Raw genomic sequence first — 26,588 nt, 5'->3', positions numbered from 1 at the left:
TATATATATATATATATAGAGTGTACCTTTAATGGTAGATTCTTGAAATTATTTTGAGATAAAAATCCTAATACTAAAATATTGAAGCTAGTAGTTTTTAAATGAGAATGAATTAAAATTAATTACTAAAACTAAATTTGTTCGCTTAAGCATGGCACATTACACAGAAATGAAGGTGTTTAATCGAATAGAACAGCGCTGGAATTTACTTACAATTTTCAGTTAGATTTCGTGATTTACGCCCACTATCTCCCCCTTTTATTACTTGAGTAATGAATCGTAACTAATTTTGTAAGAAGCGCGGTAAACAATCTCAAGAACGTATATATTGCAAATATAATGATACTAACAATACTATTCCTTCAATTTGAATAGCATCAAAAAATTTCATTAAAATTTTTTCTTTGATATATTTTTTCTTTGATATATCGCAATTATAATTACATTATACTTATAGTTTACTATGGGCGTGTTTCACTTAACGTTTGCAACGCTTGCGAGCATTATTTCATTGTTATTGTTTTCAAATATTAAACAAGGATAAAATGATGCTCGCGAGCATTGCGAATGTTAAATGGAACACGCCCCATAAAATTATGTAGCTGAGACGCGGGGCGCGCACTTAAAAAGTCTGTTTATTTTAGACATCGATCAAGTTCGATCGCTCCAGCACTCATCTTAATTTTGTAATAAAAATTTTGTAATCCATAAAGCTAGTTTGAAAATTTTGATTGCTAATTTGTGATAATTGCCGTCGCTCCAGCATCCTTTAACTTTTAACTCTTTAAAAATTACTAATTAAATAAAATTAAATAAATAAAACCTCAACATTTTGGTATGAGAATTTTCATCTCGAAATGATCCCAGTCCAAAGAGAACAAGAAAATCAATAATGCTAATAATGTTATATTGATTGATTATTGATCGAATTTTTGTCATGATTAAGTCAACAATATGATGTTATTTTGATTTTTTTATTCTCTTTAGACTGGGATTATTTTAAGATGTAAATTCTAAAATTGAATCAAAATATTGAAGCTTTTGTTAATTTTTAAATGAGCAAGATTTAAAGTTAACTAATTATAAAGTTAACTAATTATGCTAAAACAATGACAATTACCACGAATTATAGTGTAACCAAAACATTGTCGAATTACGGATTGCAAAATTTTTTTTGGAAGATTATCATAGTAAATCTGGGATGTATAATATTATGTATGTTGTAAATATATATAAAAATTTAATCCACCAATATTCTAATATTGCTCTTCGATTAAGTTCAACGCGGTATCGAATTTCAATTTCTATAATTTAGTGGTGCGTCTGCATGCAAAATTCTATTTTTCAGTGCGAGATTATATTACCGATAGAAGAGACATATCTCATCGATCTACTTTATTTTATACAGGTTGACATACCATTAACTATTATCAGCGATAACTTATCACAATTGGATCCATAATTTCCTTAAAGGTTGCATGTGATGTAATATATGTTCACACATGTCACATACAGGATGAATGCGGGCAAAAACGGGAATCGTTAAGTGTACTGGAATATAATGCGAGTGATTATAGTACCTCTTTGTCAGATGTTTTCCGCCATCCTTTTTCCTTTTTTCATACAATTAATGCTTACCGCAATAATGATAATGAAAGTATCGAGTTAACGTTTCTTCATTTTTGTCCTTATTCATGCCATGCACATAAAGGATTTTGCACAAAATAGGATAACGAGACTAAAGAACATTTCGCGCCTGTAAGGAAAAGACGGGATCGATCAAATAGGTCAGTCTTATTTCGCTATAAATCATCGAGGCTTTACCCATTGTAAATATCTTGGTCCTGTTAGTTGCACGCTTAGCTTCGGTAGCATGCATTTTACGATCGTCTTAAGAAGTTGCACTATAACAAGGATCAGTTCTTTCAGGCAGATGAGAAATTTTACGAGAATCAAATTTATCATTTCACCGCACCGGCCGAGATTATTCGCGCAACATTTCGGTACACGCAATCAGAAAACTGTCGTTTGAAAGACATTTGTCACAAATGTTGCAAACATAGGTTACATTTTTACACGAGAGAAATTTATTGCGTTGTATGAACATTGTAATAATCTGAAATCTGTCACGCGTACTACGAAACAAAAAACAATTCCTGCGAAAATTATGAAAAAAATGTTACGTTTTTAAATATCTGTTTTTGTTTTATCTTATATATCCCCTTCTATTATTTAGAATAAAATTGTTAAGAACGAAAAGAGGAAAAAATTTTAATAGAATACAATGCATGTATAAACTTTCTTTTAATTTTATTTAAATTTATTTAATTTTGTTTTAATATATGTGTAATTTTATGTTTATGATTTTTTATATTGATTATTCTTATTATTACTGATATATTTTTGAGAAATTATGTTTTGTTTAGCTAATTCCATAAGTATGTTTGCGATTATGATGCGATAATTTATGATAAAATTAAAATAAATTTACTGTAAGAACACATCATCTACTGTAATTAATTTCTTTGCAAATATATAAAGAACTTTGTAGAATTTGTCAAAAGACAATTGTCACGAATTTGAAAAGTAAACTTAGAATTCAAAATAGTCCTTTAAAAAATGTTTTTAATTTTTTTAGTCTCTCTCTTCCTTTCTATTTGTTAATTATAAGAAAGAAGTTAATTATGATTTTATATGAGACATAAATAATAATAATAATAATAATAATGTAGAAGTAATTCATTAAAAAAAATCTTTTTAAAATAAGAGAGATTAATTTTTTCACTAAAGAAATCATGGATTTCTTTAGAACATGTTTAGAATGTGTTTAAAACTTATTTTTCTGATATCCACGTTGTTTGTATTTTCGGGACGGAAAAATATATAGACGAAAGATTTTCTCAAATTGACCTTCTAAATAGAATTTTCTTGAAATATTTGAAATATTTGAGGAAATCGCCGCTTGCAACACTGCATCAAATTTATGTGACAATCCTATTTGGGAAACAATCCAAACAGCCGATAATCGTATAAAATAAATGAACTTTGAAGTCTATCAAAATATGTAAATATGTAAATGTTATATTAACAGCGCTTTGTCATGTTCTTTATTATTTCCGAGGCATTTCTAAATTTTCATAATAAAATCATCTTCAAATTTCTTAATCCATATAAAATAGTTCATAACAAGTTTAATTTAAGTTTGCATTTAGTCGAATTTGCGTAATATGCTAAGTACAGTGAAAGTTTCAAACATACAAACATACGAAGCTTGTTTGTAACTATTCCAGTCGAACTTTCAACCATCACAATTCAGAATAAATCTTTATTGATCAACGTTTACGAAATGTTAGCGTGTTCTCCGGTGATAGTATCTAATAGCACTTTTGCAATTTTACCAATTCGGTAAAGCTTTCTTTGTGAAAATTTATAGACACTTATTTGTATTTAAATGTTAGATGTAGTAAATGGAAGCCTCACGAAAAAGATAAATTTTCATTGTGGCTTGTTAGTACGAATCCTGCAGTTGAATCATTTCACAATGGCAATTGTGATGAAAATTTTATACATAATTTGATATTTTTATGTCATATTATTTAATTTGTTATATTATTTAATAGCTCAATGAAAATTAAATTTTGCAATCGCGCATTTGAGAAATTTACTTGGAATAAAAAACGAATTTTTTCTTTTAGCACAGCATTTTTGGAAGTGAATTTTAAGCTATGTTTATAACAATTTTCTTAATTTTTATTTTAATTTTCCTAAAGAAATATACGCAAGAAATCTTAAATTAAACTTTTACAAAATTAAAATATTTATAATGCCACTTTTTCCAGCTACAACTTCTAGAAAAGAACACATGGAAGTTGTTTTATTACATTTCGTGAAGAGACACCGAAGATACATTAGAATACGTAGATGTTATAAAATATTTACTAGTATGAGAAAAATAATGTAAGATCACAACGTGTGCTTTGCCCTTTGTTGAGAAATTCTTTTCTCAGATTTGATACATCTTTCAAACTTTCATAATTTAATATGAAAATATTTCATATTCTTACACTGTATAACTTATTAATTTATTTTATCTTATATTAAAATATAAATAACCGCATCGTTTAAATTGTTATAACTTTCATGATGTAAGAAAACTCTTGGCATGCTAATGCTAAAAACGTGTAGATACTTAGCGTCTCCTCACGAAATTTAAGGCAACTCCCGTATGTGCGTGCGTGCATGGGTACCTGCATGCGTGCGTGCGTGCGTGTCTGTGTATGTGTATGTGTATGTATGTCTTTTCCAGCAGCTATGGAAACATTGGTAAAAGTAACGTTATAAGAGTTTTAATTTTGCAAAAATTTAATTTAAGATTTCTTGTCTATATTTAAAATTAAGATTAACTGCATATTTAAAATTAAAGAATTGTTGAACATTTAACAAGAATTGCTAAATATTTAAAATTGATAGTTTAAAAGATTCTACATCCCATAAAATTTTTGATAAAGCATATATCAATTTAATATTAGTCAAAATTATATGAAGAGCGAAACGCCGTGTATATCTTATTTATAATTAATAATATAAATAACTAATATAATATTAATAATATAATATTAATAATATAAACATAAAAAACAAGGTGAAGGGCATGAGAGAAGAATCAATTTTAAAAACTTAACTTATGAAAAACAAAACGTAATTTAATACATTACAGTTTATAAATTAAATATAAGTTATAAATTCAGTAATATTATATGTTTCGACTTTTTGATTGAGTTATCTTCATATAGATATTCAAATAGATGCAATAACAATACTTAGATGAATAAAAAATAACGCAAAGAAGAACATGAAGTGTATGAGTTAGATAAGACTCGATGAATAATATATAGAGACAGAAATTGCTCGCAAGCGATTGGAAGACCGATTGTTGGAAATTTCCGGATGTTAGAAATAGCCATATAATTATTCTTCGTACCGTATGGTCATTTGGAAATTTCCAACAATCGGTCTTACAACCATTTACGAGTAATTTCTGTCTCTCTACATATTATTCATCGGACCTTATCTAACTCATATACTTTACGTTTTTTTCTGCGTTCTTGTTGATTCATCTAAGTATTATTACTTTTTTTATTTGAATATCTAAAAATAGTTCAATCAAGAAGCTGAAATGTAATATTACTGAATATACAGCTTATATTTAATTTATGAACTGTAATTAAACATTTTGTTCTTCATATGTTAAGTTTTTAAAATTGAATTTTTCATGCTCTTTACTTTCTTTATATGATATTAAGAGTTCTTTAATTTTACTAATATATTTATAATTACTGCGTTAGTGGTTTATTACTTGAAACAGAACCAAATTTCTCTACGGTCTATGCATCAGTAATTAATGGTTTAAAATATAGCCGATGATTAAATGATGTAGTAAATTCATCAGTACCAGATTTATTAAAGGTTTATTGAAGGTTTAGCTAAGTGCAGAAAATCGATCGATTCAATTCTTTCACTTTCAAAATAGAAATTAATCTACATAAAAACTCAGTGCGCGATAACAAAAATAAATATATTTTTTAATGATAGGCTAAAATTATTACAGTGAGTGCAAAAAGTATTCGTACAGAGAAAATATTTTTTAAAAAAACTTTATTTTTAAGAAATACATATTATCTAGCGAGAAATGAATCGAATTGATGTTGAATTAATATCGATATAATTTTAACATCAATTCGACGTCAATTTGATGATCATTTCTTGCTAGATAATTAACAATTTCATAAAGAATAAAATAGATTACTGTAGGTTTCTTAAAATTATATATATCAAAAAGATGTGTATTGATTAGAAAATATCATTTGAAAAATAAACAAAAAATTCTATCGTTTACATGTTCAAAAAGTATTCGTACAGACAAGAAATTTAGCTTCTAAAATCAATACATGCGAAGCTCATTTGTTTATGTTAGAACAGAATATATTCATTGTATAAAATTGTTAATTAATGTTTATTTTTTATAAATAAAACCTTTTTATAAATAAGACCTTTTTTATAAAAAAAATTCCTACGAATACTTTTTGCTGTCACTGTATATACTTTATAAGTGTGACGTTAACATATTTTTCTTAGCATCGAATCTAATTTTAATCTTAAAAGAACTTTTAAAATTTTGACCTATTTTATGCATTATCGAATTATTTTATGACCTATTTTATGATCTATTTTATGCATTATCGAATTATTTAACTTATTTTGTTTATTCAGTATAGATATTAAGCGGATTCTATTATAGACTAAATCATACTATTTGTATGCTGAGGACGACAAAAAAATTCGAAAGTGACATCTTAAGAAAAATTTTTTGTCATTCTCATAAACTCCATTTCTCAGACACGTATTAATGCGTATAGTTAGTCCCGGAAAAAGATTTTCGAATTAGAAGAGAAAAAAAGTAATTGTTATATAAAAACTAACTATAAATGGCTTTAGGATTCCTTTAAACAAACGAAATAAGAGTTCTAAATTAATTTTAATGAACCTACTTAAATTAAATTTAATTTAAAAACATTAAGCGAAAATATCAAGTAAAATCCTGGATTTAATTCAGCGAACGATCTTTTGGTTAAGAATTTCTGCATGAATTACCTTTGAGACAGGAACTGACGTAAATGTATAAAATAAATGTACAGATTATACCGGTTTCTCTTAAGGGAAACTTAAGTTGCTTTATTTAACAAAAAGTCATCGTTTACGTCTTCTCGTCTACACGACTTTAAAGCTACGGACGTGTAAATAATTACGGTATTAAATATTCTTTTGGTTCTTATTATCGAGAAGCAGAGTGTACATTATGCATATAATACGCATCGTTTAAATTGAAACAAATGCGTGGACTATGTTACTTGAATACAGGAAAATTATTGTCAATACTTGAGTATGTTTATCTGCTATGTAAAACTTGAACAATTTATAGGTAAAGCAAAATATTGTAAATTGGAGCAAATATATAAAAGTTATATATATATACACACACACGACGCACGCACGCACCCCCACACACACACACACACACACACACGCGCGCGCGCGCGCGCGCGCGCGCGCACACATAAAAGGGAATATTGTTTTATGTCGAAAGATAATAATTGTTACATATAACGTTTTACTTGTGCAAAAAAATGTATATTACAAATTGATAATTAACTGATTAGAAATTAGCTGATAATACCATTGCTGAAACGAGCTAAAACTTAGAAAGGATTTTTATTGAAAACTCACTTGAACGATTTATTACTGCTATAAATTTATCTTTATTAAAGTACATTTGCTGACGTAAAGAATATTTCGTATGGAAAATATCAGCATTTCGTATGTGTAAAAATATTATTCTCGTGTCAGAATTTCAACTTTTGCTTTCTAAAACTGCATAAATTCACAAACGTATAAAATAAACATCAGGTATACAATAAAATTTATTCTGAAATAAATAGTATAACATAAATTTTAGCGCGTTATTATAATCAATAAAAAATAATTTAAGCTATCTATCTACTTATTTACAATATGATAAAACCTTTCAGACACACTTATAATCAATCATTCGAATATGTCTAGTTTTATTTACAGCGACACGCATTATAACTGTATATCTAAATAAAAACGAATGAAAATAGATCACAGATTGCTTTTAGCTTATACGGAAACACTCTCTTCCGATCTTTTTGTGGACATTGTGCTTTCGATGCTAGGCTGATGAATGAGGACATGCCCTCGTTCAAAGAGAAACATCGAGGATGAATCCTCCTTTTGTAACAAGTAAGTATTTTGAGGAAAATTGCTTGCATTTCCATTATTTCTGCTGGTATCCTTGATATTTTCTTGTCGGCTCGACGTAAAACAAAATACATCTTTGACTTGAGCAATCGTATGCCTAAAGAAAAAATATAAAATAATTACTGTAGATTACAATATATAGAGTTTGATTAAAAAAAAGGATCACGTTTCGAACAAACATGTTTTATAGAATATAAAATTATTATATATCTAATATTAAAATTACATTTATTTGATATGAAAATTTTATACTTTTAAAATTTTATTACTTTCCTACCTAACAGAGCATATATTTCGATCATGAGGTTCGTTCAAGGAATCGCATCTGTGCGGAGATTTTTTAATCTTCAAAATTTTATTCGCTGGCCTTCTCATTCTGCAGCCTATTGTTCGTTTGAATGCATGGCGATATTTAATGCTCATCAAATTGTAAAGAATCGGATTAACAATAGTACTGAAGTAATATAGACAGCCGCTCAAAATGTAAAGCCATTCATTTAAATCTGGATAATAATCAGAATCTTGTGCGTAGATGTAAAGCAAACGCTGGGCGTGAAACGGGGCCCAGCAAAGAAAAAACATGATAACAACCGCACCTAAAAAAAATCACGTCTGCAATTTTAAAACTTAAAGTTTAATTATTAAGATTTTAATTATTAAGATTGTTAATTAATAAATGCCTTAGAAAGGTTAAAAACAAACTAAGAATAATTAAGGTGATGAAAGTAATAAAATATATTTAATAAATTAGGTATTACATAAGAATTCCAAACAAAACTAGTTTCAACATTACTATGTTCATTGCAGCAAAACAAATTAGACACAAACGCAATTAGAATTTAAATTATATTACAAAAATATTTATAATCATAATGTAAAAAAAAATGAAAAACGAAGTAATCAGAATATAATTATATCCACCTTATTTTTAATCGACAAAGCATCATGGTCGCAAGAATGCTAGCAAACATTGATTACTCAATCTTTTTTATTAAGGTTGTTAATATCGAAAATAAGAAACAAAAAAAGTATAATGAATCAAATCATCGCTAACAAGAATTACAGTACGATTATTGTGATTAGATTTATTATTCAGTACTCGACAATTTTTCAATTATCGCTACAATTAAATTAGAGAAAAAAATAAATTGACCATGATTACGATTAAAGAGATTAAAAATCATGATTATCATACTTAACATCCTGATGACAGACTTTCTGGATTGAATCTGTCGATGATCGCCATGAACGGAGGCTTGTATCGGACCAAGTACTTTCTTGGTACTTCTTTTAATTTTTAATCCCATCCTCACATATACTACAAGGATTATAAGCATCGGTATCAAAAAGAATACGATGCAACTGAGCTCATAAAGAGGAAATTTTGGCATATCAGGCAGAAGCATCGCGCAAATTGCCGAATTGGCTGAGTAATTTCCTGATCCTGAAAAGAGTATTTGATATTTTAACGTACGTCAGATAGTTATTTTAAATAAATTTGTGTACTGAAACTGTAATTTAAATAATTAGATTTTGAATATATTCGGAATTCAATTTTAAGTATTTCGCATTTGTTGCATACAAAAGAAAATTTTGAGAAAGAAATGAACAGTCAATACAATGACAAGCTTTTAATGCAAGTTTAAGACTTGAGATTACAAAAGATTTGAATAAATTATTTATCGGATATTGATTTACGATAATCGCAAGGAATTAATATGTCGGCTTAACCTGGCGGATATTCGACGAAATTGACCTTGGTATAAATTGCGAACGGTGTGGCCAAGACAATTGCAATCGACCAGGCTGCAAAGATAAAATGTGTCGGTCTTTTGAGACCGCTCATCGAATAGAGGTGCAATGGATGACAGATGGCCAAATACCTTTCCATAGAAAAAGCCACAATTGTAAGAACCGATACGTAGGATGACCTGTGAAAATTGATGCCCAGATTTAAGGAAGAGTGTCAGATTCTTCATTTTCTGGAATACAAAGAACCAGACGAGGTATTTCTTACATTTCTGACACATACGCTCGAATTTTACATAATCCTGTGCCAAGGACCCACGGATATTGCTGCCAGAATACACTTAGTTCATTAGGGAGACCTAGAATAATTAATTAACGTTAGGGATTTTGATTAATAAATTATTTTAACTCTCGAAAACTTTTACTCTCTAAAACTTTTTTACTTTGAAGAATGAAATCTTACTCTTAAAGATAAAACATTAAGTCACTCTTTTTCAAGATTGGCTCAATTTTCACCCTTTAGATCGAGATTCCACTTTTCAAAGAACACACAAAAGTCAACAAAAAATCAAAATGATTTATTTTGATTTTTAACATCAATAAAAAGTTAAATTTCGTATTTAAAAAAAATCATCCTTTTATGACATCACAAATAAAGCATCATTTTAACTTTCTCTTGAGTTGATGTTCCATGGGAAAGAGTATACATTCATTAAATTTTCTATGAGGCAAACTGAAAATACCCAAAAGATTCTGTAACGTAAAAAACATAAAAGAAAAAGTAAAAAGAAAATATGATTAATTTGGAGCCCTATAATGTATTCATTGAAAGAATATAAGAATGATTAAATTTATGCGAACATATATTTAATTAACTGTCCATCTGTGTAATCTGAATCTTTTTTTGATACAATTCTTACAGCAATATTTCCATTCCATTCAACTATAATTCAAGTTTGTTTAACATAAAGGAGGACGCAGAGACTGATTCATTTTTCTAAAACATCTTGTTAAAAACTTTTCTACTTAAAAACTTTGAGTCTATTTAAGAGACTATTAACTATTTGGTATTATAATATATAGATTTATAATATATAGAAATTATTATAATATACAGAAATATTGAAAAATAATCCCTTTTTTCACATTTTCTGAAAACTCTTAGAACAGTAAAAAAAAAATTTGAACTGGACAAAGAGAGTAAAAATATAGTATAATTGCAGACGGAAAGTTAAATATATAAATATATAAATATTATAAATATATAAATACATAAATTTTCTGTAATGGGCAAGAAAATTATAAGAATGTTATCACTTTTTAAAGTTTAGCTCTTCTTTTTCGCAAAATTTGAGATACAGTTCTCGCCTCCTGCTTCAATCTCTTATTCTTTTCACATTTTTAATTACTTTACTAATGTAAGGTAACCGATCCAATATGGATGTGTACTCAAAATGCCCTATTCTATTTGTAATTACGTGATTAATTCCATAGATAGCAGTAGTAGCTCGTGCTACTTTTTATTTGACTAGATTGCATCAATTTATCGGTCAATTTGTTCATTTTGTTATCGTCAGTAAAACAAAATGCAGAATGTCGTAATATTTCGTAAATAATTACTTTCTATAACTACCAAAAAATTATTAATTTTGATATGTTACTGTAGATCTGTATTCATATTTTACAACTTTATATATTTAGTTAATATTTTTATCACAATGTCTATAATTCTGTCTATAATTAAGAAGAAGAGATAATAGAATCGGCCAATCTAGGCATGCCTAAGCATGCTGAATGTATACGCATCGATTGTTTTTTTTTTATATTTTTGTTATTCTATATCGTGAATTCTAATTTATCTGCTAAACATCGTGAAAATAAATAAATTAATAGATAAATGTGTGTATGTTATGTAAATAAATAAATAAATCCATTGTCTGGAAAAAATAATATTTTTTTGTAATACTTCTTTGTGCGTTCTTATCTCTCAATAAACATATATCAATATATTAATAAACTTATAATCTTCTCGTATAAAATCTACTCGTATAAAAATAATATTGCATGGATCATTTTATTTTCCATTTTTCTAACATTTTTACAAAAACGAAGGAAACATACTTAGGTCATATTGAATATATATGTATCTAGCATGCGTGGAATACTTTTATAAATCTTTACACTACACCTATATAAATATTTGAATATGTCTCATATTTTTCATTAACATTCAGAAATGTTTCTTCTTTTGAATATCACTGCTAATCAACTTTGGACTCAGCAAAAAATTAGAAAAAAATTGCAAAATTTAGTAGGAACATATAGGGTTTACATCAGCATATTAAAGTTTTGTACGACATGCTCTCGGATAAATACTTGTCTAGTCTCCTTCCTTTCTTCTTCCTTCATATGGATGTAAATTAATTTTTCGAAAAACAGATTTACGACTAACTTAAACCCGGCTGGTAATTAGCGCGAAAGCATCACCGTATCATGACAATATTAACGAGGTTGCGTGTTTGCGCAAATTAAAATAACTTTCATTCATTATATATCTTCGCCGTAGAAATAAACTGAACATTCGCTGCATATCATTGTAAGTCGAATAAACTCCATTCAAGCACCATTCAAATGTTTGTTTTAATTAATGAATTATAATATTACGTGAAACGTTTATACAACAAGACGAATCTTTGTGACGAGTCTTTCAGCGCAATCTAATATCTTTTTATTCTACTGTTTGTCCGTTAATGGAACATCTTTTTTCTTCTACTGCTTTTATACTAACTTTTCGCTTGCTTTCTTTCTTTCTTTCTTCATTAATTTTTTTGTTAGCACGTGGTTCTAAGATGGTTCTTTTAACAATAATTTAACAAAAATGAAGATCTGAATGAAAATGTTAGAAATATTTATATAGTACATCTCTTACAGAATTGAACTAAAAAACAAGCACCATATTATTAACAGTAATAAAAGTTATGAGTATACTCAGAATTTTAGTCTCAAGAGGGAGAAAATTTATTTTCATATGTATTAAAATAATATATTAAATATATATATGTATGTAATATATATATATATATATATCACTTTTTCTCAGATTTTCGCGATATGCTGGATCAATCATCTCTCAAAGCATAAAAGCTATCCGGTAGTCCCCCAATATGTAGTCACCCTCGTTTTTTTTTATAAAGCTTCATAGTAGGCGCCGAAACCTTCATAAAGTCTGATTCCTACTGGAAGTTAGATGTATCATGAATAATATAGCCTCCTCAAGGAAGCCTTTCGTTGCTATTGTGCCTAACATTTTTTTAAAGTGGCGTTTGTGTTATACAACAACATTCATCATCTGGCGAAGCCTTTTATTGCATTATAAAACTGCTGTTTTACTCGTTAGCGCTACGGACGTGATTGTTTCAGTTTCTCTCTCTTTTTTTATTTCTTTTGATCTCTCTCATATCAGAATCGATAACTAATTTATAATTAAAATCTTCGTAAAGTGACGCATCCCTCTCGATTCCGATCAGTATGTTTGAATAGTTTGCACATGTTGCTGACTTTTCACATTTTTTTTTTATATAAAGAATTTGTATTTTAAATTTGGCGAACTGCCAATTTTAATTTATTTACGACATCCACATACACACATAAATTATATTTTTCTGTCTGCTTCAATAAGAAATTTGGATCTTTATTTAATATTCTTATTTAGTTTATTAAATATTCTGTTCAGATATTATTCAAATATTATTCAAATTATTTCATTTATTGCATTATATATATACACACACACACACACACACACACACACACACACACACACACACACACACACACACACAAAATTTATTGTACGGACATTGACTTTTTCACATTGATAATATATATAAAATAGCTAGTTGCATATTAAAATAGCTAGTTGAAAATAATGAAAAAAATAATAAAGAATGTGGAATTATGTGAAACACGAAAAAGCTTAAACTCCGATTTCTTATTTATATATTTTATATCTTCTGGTATTTTTGAGAATAGATAAAGCGCAAAGAAAAATCAAATAAGGCTTCTATAGAATAGGGAGTAGATCTTAGTGTCTAATAAAATTTTTATATACATTTTCTAATATACGCTTTTTCAATTTTTTATACTGTTTATGAGTCTTTTAATTGTTTGATTATAATGGTCTAGATGAATTTATTAAAGGAAAAAAAACTTTCCAAAGAAGAGATTTCGCTTAGGTAAAAACTGTACCTGTATATAAGACTTGTATTGGGTTGTTCGGAAAGTTCGTGCCGCAAAAGATTTAAATTTAATAAATGAAATTAAAAATTTAAATCTTCTGCGTTTCAATTTTCCTTCAAAATCGGCATGAACTTTCCGGACAACCTAATATTTTGTTTAAATAGCCTATCTCAGACTTTTCATGTAAAATTGTTATCATGTCCAAGTCTTCAGTCTCGCGAATTCCTTGCAATGACGTAAATTACGAATGCCATTGTTACCATCAAGCAAACAAACCACTGTGCAGATAACAATCACAATTGTACATATAAAACGGAGATTAATTTCATGCTTTTATCTACGTGCGTCAATGCTAGAAAAGCAGGAGAGTATCAAAAGTGTATGTGATCGTGATAATACAGATAACGTACAATAACTGATTTTATTTATCCGATGAAAGATCGCGTTTTGAAATACTCGTGTTGTCAATTACTAATGATATGTACTGATTTAAATTTAGCTTTGATTAAATTTGATCAAAGCTACAAATTATTTAAATACAAAATATATTAGTGACTGAATATAGCGACAGTATTAATGAAAATAATTGCATCTTTGAACATTTTCAGTTACAATCTCTCTCTGTGGTATTTTATAAATATCTCAATAAAGGGAATGCTTGTATTTATTTAATATTTCGTTTCGTATTGTAAATGTGATGAATAATACATTCTTTAAACTTTCAATAAAAGGGATTCTTGTATTTATCTGATAATTTCTTATTTATATTTTAAATGTGACAAAAATGTGCGAATAATATTTTTGAAACATTACAATTTCATGATTACAATATTTTTTATTGATCGTTATTATTTGTTAAAATTATGTAAAAAATAACTTGTTAGAAAAGAAGTGCAAAGAAATGCGTTATATATGCTAAGGATTCTCAATTTAATTTGTCACCATGTCAAAGGGATTGGTTTCGCTCTACTGCTCCCTTTGGTTTTTAAATCGAAACCAATTTGTTCCTTCGACGAGAATTTGACCTCATTCATTATTCAGATTTTTTTGATCTTACTCAGTCCGATATTGGAAATAACCGATGGAATTTATACATATTGCAAACAGGTTCTCGACTAAATCGACACCGCAACATATCTATTATTCCGCGTTATCCAAATGAGAACGGTTTAAGCGAGCCGACTATCGTTATCAATTGCTTTATCAATTATCAAAATCGCAATATCAACGAGCGAAGAGCCATCGGCAATTAACGAATCGTTCATTTACCAGCCAGAAGCAATTCAGTCAACGTTGTTTTATATCGACCCCCGATTGAAATAAGAGTGATAAGAGAGGCGAATTTTCAGCTTGCAAATAATTGTAATTCACGTTACAAACATAAAATTCTACGCATTATGAGAAATAAAGAAACGTGAATCAAGAATGTGGAGAGGAACGCGAAATAGTTTAAATCCTGACATCTCGTTTACATTTATATTTTATATTTTCTGCTCTATTTTCGAGAATGATAAAAAGGAAAGAAATTTCAAGCCAAGGCAGAGATTTCGCTTAGGCAGACGTACATTAGACTCATATTTTATTTAAATATGCAGTAAGCATGTAGTATTCAAACTTATATTCTTATTTCTTTCATTTTACATTATAGGAACATTCTTTTATTAAAATCATCTGCAAGCATTTTGTTAGAGTCTAAGCTATTTAAAGATAAATTCTGCAACGAGTATTAACCTATAAAGTTAGGTCTGTTTCTTACTCTGTGTAATCATTGGATCTGAGAAGATCATCCTAACTGAAATAACATGACTTCTCTTTACACAGTAAAAAATATTTTATATTTAATTTTGTATTATGTTAAAAATGTTAAAATCGATTGACTCAAGTCTTTATTAAAATTTTGAGTTGATGTTGAATTTATTAATATAATGTGAGTACATTATTTAAATAGTTTGTTTTTGATATTCAACATTTCTTAGTATCAAAATAATATAATTTATGAATAAGTAACATAAAAATGTGTTCTAATTTTAAAACGTAAATTTTAAGATGAATGAATAGATAATTTAACATATCATGTAAATGTTAATTTTACTGAAAAAAATCTGTTTACACAATTAACTTACAGATTGTGTTAATTACTTTCTAATATATTCATCTTGTAATTAAATTAAACGCAAAAATTTGAGTGGATTGTTTGAAATGTGTGAAATTTAATAAAAATTTTCTGTGTACATTCTCACCGATGAGTAAGTGAACGTGAAAGGAAAGTACAAAAGAAAAAGCAATTAATATTTAATTAATAATTAATATTTAAATGTGAGAAACGTTCGCCTATAAAAAAAAATGCTCGAAGCATAAAAAGGTAACATCGAGAAGCAATCTCGACATTTGTTTTGTTCGCTCACCTAATAAAAGTAGAGTTAGGTCAGATATAGCTAGACTAAAGAGATAATAGTTGGTGGCGGTCTGCATGGACGAATTTCGGATGATGACCGTGCACGTGGTGACATTGCCGAAAATTCCGGTGATGAAGATCACTACATACGTGATCGTGAGCGGTATTACCAGTTTGAGAGACAGATACTTGGGTCCCAGCACCTTGCTCAGATACTCATCCTCGGTCAACTCACTTAGATCCCAGTCCCGCCAGAAATCGAGCGTGTCGTTTTCAATGTCCCCGTCCTGATTTGACGTCCCCATGCTTGGAACTTTCGTGAAGATGTCACACGCTAGTTCGGTTCATCATGACAATACCTTCACGCGTATGCACATTCTGATATCGCTCGGTATCGCGCACGCAAACAAACAAACGCGTCAAGCTCCTCGATAAATGTTGATTGTTAATGGGTCACTCACTTGCGATATAATCTTCTTGCAGAATCTTTCTGAGACAATAAAAGAAAACTAACACAAAACAGATGGGATAAGAGTCATTTATGCATTCTTAGCTTTTCTGACTAAATTCCAAGGTAGCATAGAAAGTTCGTGCTGATAAAAGCGTGGACACGCTTATTATTATTTGACAAAATAAATGTTCCTCGTTTTCGTTTCCGCACTGTGAAACAACTGGTTTACGTTTATACCTTCGCTGCCAAGCAAAATTATAATTATAATTTAATTGAAATTAGATTGCAATTATAAATCGTAAAGAGTCAATATCATGTTTTAATTGTTCTTTGAATATTTGCGCAGTGTTACAATCCGCGATCGTCACAACACAATTGTCGCACATCACAGTTACCACTTTTGTCTTTTTAAATTTTTTTTATTTTTATGTACTCGAATTTTTCGGCGAAAACGCAATAACCGGAAAATCTGCAATATTGTAGTGATCGAGTTTCAATCGATATAAACGAAATTACGAGCTCCGTGCTGAAAGACGTGCTATTTATAATTTAGCACTTGTGAGATCAGAATAATGTAGATTGTGTTCGAAAGCATATAAGTGTTTGTAATTTCAAGAAACACGCGTCTTCATAGGTTACGCAAGGTCACCTATCGACTGTTTTGACTCGTCAATTGGCGCTAATGATCCAAGACCACCGAACGTCTATCGCGACAAAAATGTTAGAACAGGTCTATCATCCGCGATAGAACGTCGCTGAGTATGAACTGAGCGCGATGATCTTGATAATACCATTAAGAACACCTGTCGACTGCTCCGTTGCTGATAGTGAATTTCTTTCACAACGTAGCATCAAGTCAAATTAATTAAATCTCTTTCTGAAGATTGTTAGAATTTTACAGATAATTTAGATGGGTCAGTATTAACATTCGATATAGTGGTTTCGGAGCTCAAAAGAAATTTCTTTTATAAGATTTAAATAAGATTCAAGAGGTTCCTATATCGAGATAACGATGAAAAGTTTAAGAGCTTTTAATTTTAAAAGTTAAGAGCAATTTTCTCCGCGGAAATGCGCAAATTTATAATAACTAGCGTTATTACCTTTCTTAAGAGAAAATTTCTTTCAAAACATTTTTCTCGCCATCGTTTAATGTTAATTTTTGGAATTTTCTTGGAAAATATTAATACGAAAGTATATTTATTAGAAAGATTTTTTTACGCAGCTTTGGTATTGTTTTCAAAAATATTTTTTCTTGATCAAGGTTGTGTTTCGAAAGTTTCTTGAAATCACTTCAGATTTTTAGCATTTTAAGTCTGCAGCAGGCAGCAATTTTTCTTGATGAATTGCTTGCGGATTTAATAAATTACTAGAATTTATACCATAGTACACAGAATTTTTAGTAATTTACAAGCAATCTAGCCAGAAAAATCGCATCGTCTGCCGCAAGCTTTAAATTAAGTTCTTATAAATTACTCGACTTATCAAACATGACAAAGTTTTAAGCGGACAAATTAACTTTTCTTTTAAATTTTTATAATATTCCGGCTTTTCTACTCTCATAATTTTATGTAAGATATCATTATCAACATGATTAATAAGTTATGTAAATAAAATTATAACAGAAAACTATATAGCTTCATCTTTTTAATACTAAAAAGCAGTAGTGTTTAATAAATACTACACGATATTAATTTAACAAAAAAAGGAATTCATAATAACATTATAAAGAATATATACTCGTATATTTTGTTAAAAAGAAATATAAACTAAATTCTGTATTTGTTTATAAAATAAACTTTTATAGTGAATGTTTAGCTATTGTAATAACGCTTATGTAACGTCTCTGTGTATGTGTGTGTGTGCGCGCGCGCGCGTATATGTATACATGTATTTTTCAAAATTTTTGTGCGTTGAACAAAATCTCTGTCAAATCACACAATCATTCTCACGTGAAGCGCGTAAAAACTTTTATTTCAATTATTTAAACAAAAAAAAATAAAGAGAATAATAAAATCAATATAAACATTATAAAAAATGATTTATTACAGAAAATTAAACTTACTTTATTCCTTAAAAGGATATGTAAAATTGCATCTTTTTTCTATAATAACCTCAATATATATAATTAGAAATTAGAATTAAATTTAAACAATTAAAAAATTTAATAATATTAAAATTATCAAAGTTTTATAAATTTAAATTTCTAAAGTTTAAAAAAATTTTAATTATAAAAATTTCAAGTTAAATTTGAATATTTTTAATGTTTAAAATTTTCAAAATTTCAAAAATGTGAAATTAAAAATTTTTTAAAATTAATTTTAACTTTAATTTTAAAATTAATTTTGAAACTTGAAGTTTAATTTTTATGATACCTTATGTTGAAATAATATTATATTATAATATTCGTTGTATTATGATTCAGTTCGTTATTGCTCTCGTTACATTTCTTTTTATATATTAAAATATCAGAAATTTCTTTCATGCTAGCAACATTTGTGTAGTATTTTTCATGTTTGTTTACGTCAAAAGGATTCAGTCGAGTTGAAGCCAGTAAATCATCCCTTATCTACAGAAATGACTTCTTAAGTCAAAATAAATCGTTTCTGCTAACGTCACTAACATCTTTTCAAATTGCGAACGTAACGCAATTTACTTCTATAGCAAATCAGGACATTTGTCGTGTATATTTTACATTCAATATTGTACATTTTTGTCCTCTTCTAAACGAAAGTGAAAAATAAGAGAAAGATTCCGTCGCTTTGTCCCGCTAAGGTATTCTCGGAAAAGGAAAAGAACAGTTTTCAAACAGAAAGGAATTGCGGAAGTTTTATCAATGATTACATCCTATTATGTCGCATCTCTAAAAATATTTTTTAATTGAACACAGTTTTCATTAAAAATCGACAAAAATTTATCTGCATGAATCTGTTATTAATTATATTCATTATTGTTGTTTAATTAAAAAAATTTAATTTAAAAATCTTATGTCTGGTTGTATTAAAGTTGTAGAAAATGGCAAGATAAAATTGAATAATTTAGATTGATTTAGATTTTAGCTTTCATAAATAATAAATAATAAATTTTATAAATAATAATAATTTTAAAAATTTAAATTATTATTCAAAACGAAAGAGAATATAATTTTTGTATAATAGAGAAAATAAGATAAAAATTGGAATTGATTTCGAAAACCATTTTTAATTTCGAAACTTATTTTCACAAAATCAGTCTTCATTAGAATATTCTTTTTATTCATTTATTCATTGAAAGATCTATATAAATCCTCTCGCACGATAAGAAAAACTGAAGGCGATTTTTCGTTATTAAGGAAACTTAGATATTCTTTCCGCATAAATATGGAACTGACATGACAGTTTCGCAAGTTTGTTGCAGCTGAAGTGGATGAGTATTATTTTATCGAAACTTTTGAAAAAGAGTGACATAACTTTTCTGAAATCATGAAAATAAAATTTAGCGAATGAGTATACTGCGAAGTTGCGAGCTACCAAGAAAAATATCAATTATGTGCATCAAATATAGGGAACTTGATAAAAAATTGGGTCAAGCATACAAGTGCACGCTTCAAATTTTTCAGATTTCCTTTTTCTGCGATTAGTAACTGACCTTCTTGACTTCAATTTCCTCTTCGTGAATTCTCCAAAATAGCAATCAAATAATCTTCTTGGCGAGGAAATAAGAAGCTTAAAAATTGCTCAAGAAGTATCAAACCATTGAATTGAAAATAATAAACAAACTTTATTAGCTATAGGAAATAAGTGGGAGGAATGAAGTAAATTCCACTTATATTATTACAAAAAATTTAAGTAAAGAATTTGAAGAATATAACTGGAAAAAATTTTCAAGTTTTTTGCAAGAAGTTTAAATTAAATTTTACAATAATTCTAAGATAGAAGACGAAGTTCGATATTATATACACAAAAATACTTTTATTATTTAAATATATACAAAACAATTTGCTTTTAAAATTATGTATGAAAGATATAAAATTATGTATGTACATTTTTGTATCATATATAAAAGGGCAAGTCCTGAGACTAACGAGGCTAACGAGAATCAGATTCGCTGGAATCTGTATCACTTTCACTGTCGTCTATTGTCTGATTAGGAGCGCACCTATTCGTATTTACGAAAAGCTCTTCGTCATCGCATGTAGTATAATTCGTTGCTATCAAACATCCGTTCCTTTGTGGATCCTCATCGAATTCTGGCGGCCAACAATTCTGTTCACGATACCATTTTATGTGATCCTGCACACACACAAACACACACACACACACATATATATACATATATATATATATACACACACACATTCTACTTTAATATATAAACAAACAAACTTCGCATATATTTCTGATTTTAGAAGCTAAATTTCTCGACTGTACTTTTTGAGCATTCAAACAATACAATTTTTAATTTTCGCTAATTTTTTATATATATTTTCTATAATCAATATACTCTGTTTGGTATATATAATTTTAAGAAATATACAGTTTGTTTTTATTCTTTATGAATAAATTGTTAATTATCCAGTAAGAAATGATCGTCAATTAAACATCAAATTATTGAAATTATCGTATCAATATCGATATCAATTCGACTCATTTCTCGTTAATATAAATTTACTTTTTAAAAATAAAGTTTTCTTAAAAAATATTTTCTCTGTACGAATATTTTTTGCACTCAATGTATATATCATATCATGTATATATAAAGATAAGTTTTTGTAAAATTTTGTAATACTTGTAAAAGAATTAATTTAAATTTAATTATTTTTCATAATTATGTAGATTAGAGAATATTTCTCTAAGACGAGCAAATGATATCGCTAACAATTGTAAATATAAATTGTTATAAGATAGTGAATTACCTTTGTGAGTATCTTAACAATTTCGCCCTTGACTTTCTTGCCTTCCACGATTGGCTCAATAACAATATAGTCACCTCTCTTTACCCAGATGTTTTGCCTGAATTTAGTAGGCATCGAAACAATGTACTGCTCTCCGGCGGGGGTGACGATTTCATGAAGATTGTGACCGCGCGCCTGCACAATTCGTACGATGCTTTGTGAATCCGTAGGGAGGCTCATATCGTCGAGCTCTTGAAAAACGTATTTACGCTTCGTTGTTATAGATGACATTGTGATCTATAAAATTAAAAATACCATAACTTATTCTGCCGCCTTCATTTATTTTCCTTTTATTTTGTGAGACAAAATTATGCAATCTCGAAAATAGCGAATATAAAAATAGTTTCATAACATTTGTTTAAATAGCTTTTTATGAAATTGTGATAATTTTTTTAACGATGGAATCCACTCTCATTTAACTTTGCGATTTTTTGCATCATGCCAATAGCCCAGCGAGCCGCCAGATTTTTCCAAAGCAGTCCAGACATCTAAACTTTCGCCGGGCGGTATTTCATATCCATTTTGTAAGCCATGAGGATTGGATGGAGTCTTACAATCGTAAGTAGACTCTTTGCGAAGGACAGTATCAACTTCTACGGCGGCAAAAAACGCTATCGACATCGGCAGATCTCTCATTCCTAGTCTAGAAGCGCAGAATGATCTCGTCATCAAGTTGGTCACGTGCATGGCCAACGCAGCATTGTACTTATACTTGAATGGGACCAGATATCTCACTTCATCGTGAAACGATAAGCAGAATCTAGCGTTATCTCTCATCAGCCATCTCATGGAAACCAGCATCAGATGAAGGAAGTCTACCGCACCACTTTGCACAACCCAATTAATTTTGGTGGGCAAGAATTTGTCATCATCGTCGGTATTAGTGATCTCCAAGGCGCGGCTCAATCTGGCGTCAAGAAATGGCGTGATTGGATGTTCACTGCCAGCGATCTGTTCTAATCGGTTGAACATGGCTGATTCCGAGCCGCCCATCCATTCACTCTTCAGAAAGATGTCCTGGTACGCTTTGCCATGCAACTTCGCTATCTTATATGCTTGAGAGGATGTGTAAGCAATATCTTGTAAGTCATCATTGATGAATTCAGGCTTCAACCAAAATACTTTTTTACCCTTTGTAAGATCAAACATCTTGCGTGATTTAGAAGTAGCTTCGGCGTCCGTCATAGATGGATTGAATTGCTTCAGCAGCCGTTGAGCGAACTTCTGACCGGCACCGTAGATTCGGGCGTAGTTGATGACTTTGGCGTGGTCGCGCGAAATGCCGATAGCCTTGGCGGTAACGCTGTGCATGTCAGTGCCATTGGACTTGGTTCCAATGAGGGTCATCCAACCGAAAGGCGTCGCTCCGTGAATACGCTTATAATGTGCATCTCCGATGATTGAGGCAATCCACAATTCCTGGCTATCCACATCAGCACCGACAATGTTGTATCCTGGCGGCGCTTGTACCATACATCTGAGCTCAGAACCAATTCGTTCGACATGTGCATTTGATGCTGTCATCCACGTAGGCTCTACAGCGCGACGTGTTAAAGTACCGGAAACGACTACCTGAGGTATTATCGCGCCATAACGTATGTATCGCTTCGTTCTCTTGACATTGCTGGGCAGAGAATGATTGTCCAGCCATATCACTAGTTGTGACATGATCCTATCGCGATTATTCCGCCAGTAAGACAGCATACGAGCAATCTTCAGCACTTCCGCAGCGCTGACATCCAATCCGGCGAGTACATTCTCGGAAAATTTATTAAGGAAGTCCTTAGCGAGCGGATTTCCGACATTGAAATTGACACCATCCTTGTGCGGTAGCTTGAAGAAGTAGCAACAGTTGTCGATATCGACATTGCACCACACGCCAGTGCCCTTATATATTTTATTGTATAACTTATCTTGCTTCTTCTTAAATCGCCAGAATTCCGTCTTGTGAAGATCGTTTTGTACGTCGATGCTCAAGGTGGCCATCGCGTCATCGGAACTATCTCTGGACAGATTGGGCGTTGGCAAAGGACACTGCGCCAAAAGATTTTCCAGTGGCAGTTTGGTCTCAATGTCGGGATCGTTCCTGTAAGGTACCAGAATTCCCCAACCGCGATCCTTTATATAATGCAATGGATACTTCTCCCATGTCAGATTCAACAACTTCGGAACTACTTGCATGGAAGTGCTAATATTCTGTGGACCTGGTTCCCAGTCTTCATCTTCGCTTTGCTTAGGACAGAGTTTCCTGTACCACGCTGGATATCCTGGCATGTGCGGCATTCTAGCTGGCAATAAGTGTCTGGTTTTCTCTAAATATGCAAATTCCTTTGCTAGAGGATCCTCTTCTTCCTCATCATCTGATAAATATTTAGTGTCTGACTGCTCTTTGATTTTTTCTGTTATATTTGTCTCTATGTTAGCAGACTTTACTTTTGAGATTTTGCTTTTCATCTTAATGTTCTGTGTGCTCCAATCTTGGTCCCACATCCATAAGTCTTTCTTATATTTCTCATCGTGCATGAGATGACAAACAGCATCGGCTCTCTTGGCGAGAGTGAATTTCGCTTCGTAATTTAAGTCGTCAAAGGTCGACTCTGATTCCTCCAAATATCTTTGCCAATTGGAATTCACCGGCAAGTATGCTGAGCTGAGTTCCAACATTCCTGCCAAAGTAACTGGATGAGGGAATCTTTCTTGAAAGAGTGGGAATAGTTTGCGTAATATATTGTGAGTAGCAACTACATCGGAAGCACAGTAAAACATCAACATACTGAAATTATCTTTAATATCTTTAATAGTACCTTCGACAAATAAATTTCTTCCCTCTTTACTTATCTCATAGCCACAATACAGTTTATGCACTTCTATTAAACTGTTCAATGAAGTGGTAGACTGCCAGATCTCTTTCTCCTTATCTATTTTCTTAGATATTAATAGCGATCTTTGATAACTGTTGAGACCACTGACACATACATGTAATGACATAGTGTCAAGGAAACGAGTTCCCGTACAATTCAACCAATACTGCTCCTTAATTCTACTTCTATCATATGACACGTTGTGGCCTACAATAATTTTTGGTTTCTTCTGATGCTGGTTCAGTCTATGTCCATATTCCTCTTTGCTACTTTCTATAGGAATGAGCATATTTGGCGTAAATAACTGTGTGTCAAATGTTTGACTAATACTTTGTATCAAGGAATTTGATACCCAACTGTACCAGGCTTTATTACTGACCGCAGTGGCTAGAGTAGGCAAAGGACCCTGTTTCATACAGACCTCAACATCGAAAATTAGACCATCTTCTAAAGGATACTCTATGCTTTCTGCTGTACCATCTGCTGTATATCTAGTCCAGCCTTCTTTGAAGAGCCATTGTGTTGGCATTTTGGGAATATCGTTCATAATATCACTTATGATTTTTAAATACGGTTTAGTTTGTGTTTTTCCAATATTATAAAAATGTTCCTCTACATCTTTTCCTTCCAAAGCCGGTAGTTTCAAGTTCACGTTTGGCAACCTGGTTGCATCCTCCACGTTTATACCATATGTAATTAAATTTTTCTTTATGCTATCGATTTCCTCTTCAGACAGAGAGTTTTCTTTATCATCTTTTCTAAACAATTGCTGGTGCAATGTTTCGGGTAACATTTGCATATTTATTTCATTAACTCGAACATTATCATTCTTCGAATTCACATTTGAATCAATATTTGTACTATTTTCTGATTCCCTTAATTCTTGAAACTTTTGTTGTAATTGTTGATCCAATTCAGTTACTTGTCTGTTTATATCGTGAATGTTTGTTTTATTGTTAGATTCTATACCTGAATTTATATTCTGCTCTGTTGTCGATTTCTTTGATATTTGTATATTAACATTCAACTTGCTTGGCACTTTCTCAGACTTTGCGAATAATTTATGGTAGCCCATCTCAAAATTAACTGGTATCACAGGAGAATTGCGAAGAGAGTTTATAGTTGATTTATCGTTTTTAGAGGTTAGATTCTCTTGGTTGGATTCTTGGGAGTTCTTCAGACGAATCCTCTTCCATTGAATCCTGGGAAGATGAATATCGTCCTGCGCGTTGTTATATTTGTGTCGAATGCAAATGTTAATCAAACGAGTCCTCAGTCTCATCTTTACCATCTCTCCGTTCAATATCACACGGCTATAACGAAACACGTGTTTCGACAGCCAGGGCTGTCGAAACACCGTGCATATTACGAAGGAATCTCTGAATTTTCAATTAAAAAATAATGAAATCTTACCTGATCACACTGAATTAAACAAATTGCTTTTTTTTTGGGAGAATAATAGTTCGATGAATTTCGCAAAATTTTGTTGAAATAAACATCACATACATTCGAGAGATGCTTTGATGCTTCTCGTCTGAAATTAGGCGTTTGCCAGATACATTGGACAGGTTTGCCATCCTATTTGTCATCATAGCCATAGTCATCCTGTTTTATTTCTTCGAATATGGCCTAACTTCAAATGAAAAATACGTCTCATCATTTAATTTAGCTAAGGGAATAATAATTTCGATTTTCTTCCTTCAAAAAGGAATTATAAACTCTATAAAATTATATATCGAAACTAATATATGTACCACGTGCACTGAAGTATACTTTGTGTCTAAAGGTAGGCACTTTTAGGCGGTCTCCTATCCTTAGATTGGCATCCTGATTCCATTTCCTAATTTCAGACGCAAAGCTGCACTCTTGATCACGCGATTTTGAAAATCAATAGCAGATGTACCTCTTGTTTTCTATTTTTAATTACAACTTTTTCTGCGATAATTGTACGAATAATGAAATAAATACATAACATTAATTGGATAATTAATAGTATCCATAATTCGTTGAAAAAAACCAGTCACGATCCAAGTATAAAAGCTTTCATGGCTTATAATAAATTCACACAAGTATAATTCACACAAGTATATATGAATTTATTTTTTCTATATATAATATATATAT

General features: G+C 30.2%; 3 protein-coding genes across 4 annotated transcripts; all 3 read right to left on the bottom strand.

Annotated features, from left to right (window-relative positions):
* Positions 1-7,626: 7,626 nt before the first annotated feature.
* LOC108694566 (neuropeptides capa receptor-like) lies at positions 7,627-17,418 on the bottom strand. The gene is made up of 6 exons (XM_018204132.1): positions 16,233-17,418; positions 9,857-9,947; positions 9,571-9,770; positions 9,035-9,283; positions 8,117-8,435; positions 7,627-7,936 (listed from the first exon to the last, which is right to left on the bottom strand). Exons 1-6 carry the CDS (start codon positions 16,525-16,527, stop codon positions 7,699-7,701), a joined length of 1,392 nt encoding a protein of 463 aa, XP_018059621.1. The 5' UTR covers positions 16,528-17,418; the 3' UTR covers positions 7,627-7,698.
* Positions 17,419-20,727: 3,309 nt separating this feature from the next.
* On the bottom strand, positions 20,728-21,842 carry LOC108694599 (probable RNA-binding protein EIF1AD). Its single transcript, XM_018204180.1, has 2 exons — positions 21,565-21,842; positions 20,728-20,941 (listed from the first exon to the last, which is right to left on the bottom strand). The coding sequence occupies exons 1-2, from the start codon at positions 21,832-21,834 to the stop codon at positions 20,738-20,740; spliced, it is 474 nt and encodes a 157-aa protein (XP_018059669.1). The 5' UTR covers positions 21,835-21,842; the 3' UTR covers positions 20,728-20,737.
* A 131-nt stretch (positions 21,843-21,973) lies between these two features.
* Positions 21,974-25,984, bottom strand: LOC108694598 (DNA polymerase subunit gamma-1, mitochondrial). 2 transcript variants are annotated; one of them, XM_018204177.1, is made up of 2 exons: positions 25,878-25,984; positions 21,974-25,809 (listed from the first exon to the last, which is right to left on the bottom strand). In XM_018204177.1, the coding sequence occupies exon 2, from the start codon at positions 25,753-25,755 to the stop codon at positions 22,015-22,017; it is 3,741 nt and encodes a 1,246-aa protein (XP_018059666.1). In that variant the 5' UTR covers positions 25,756-25,809; positions 25,878-25,984; the 3' UTR covers positions 21,974-22,014. The 2 variants fall into 2 exon arrangements, with proteins under 2 accessions (XP_018059666.1, XP_018059667.1); XM_018204178.1 differs by having other exon boundaries at positions 21,974-25,777.
* Positions 25,985-26,588: the final 604 nt, after the last annotated feature.

Source organism: Atta colombica, unplaced genomic scaffold (genome assembly GCF_001594045.1).
Source record: "Atta colombica isolate Treedump-2 unplaced genomic scaffold, Acol1.0 scaffold120, whole genome shotgun sequence".
Classification (NCBI taxonomy): Eukaryota; Metazoa; Arthropoda; class Insecta; order Hymenoptera; family Formicidae; genus Atta; species Atta colombica.
The sequence above is the reverse complement of the archived record's forward strand: the minus strand, read 5'-3'. Positions and strand labels throughout refer to the sequence as shown.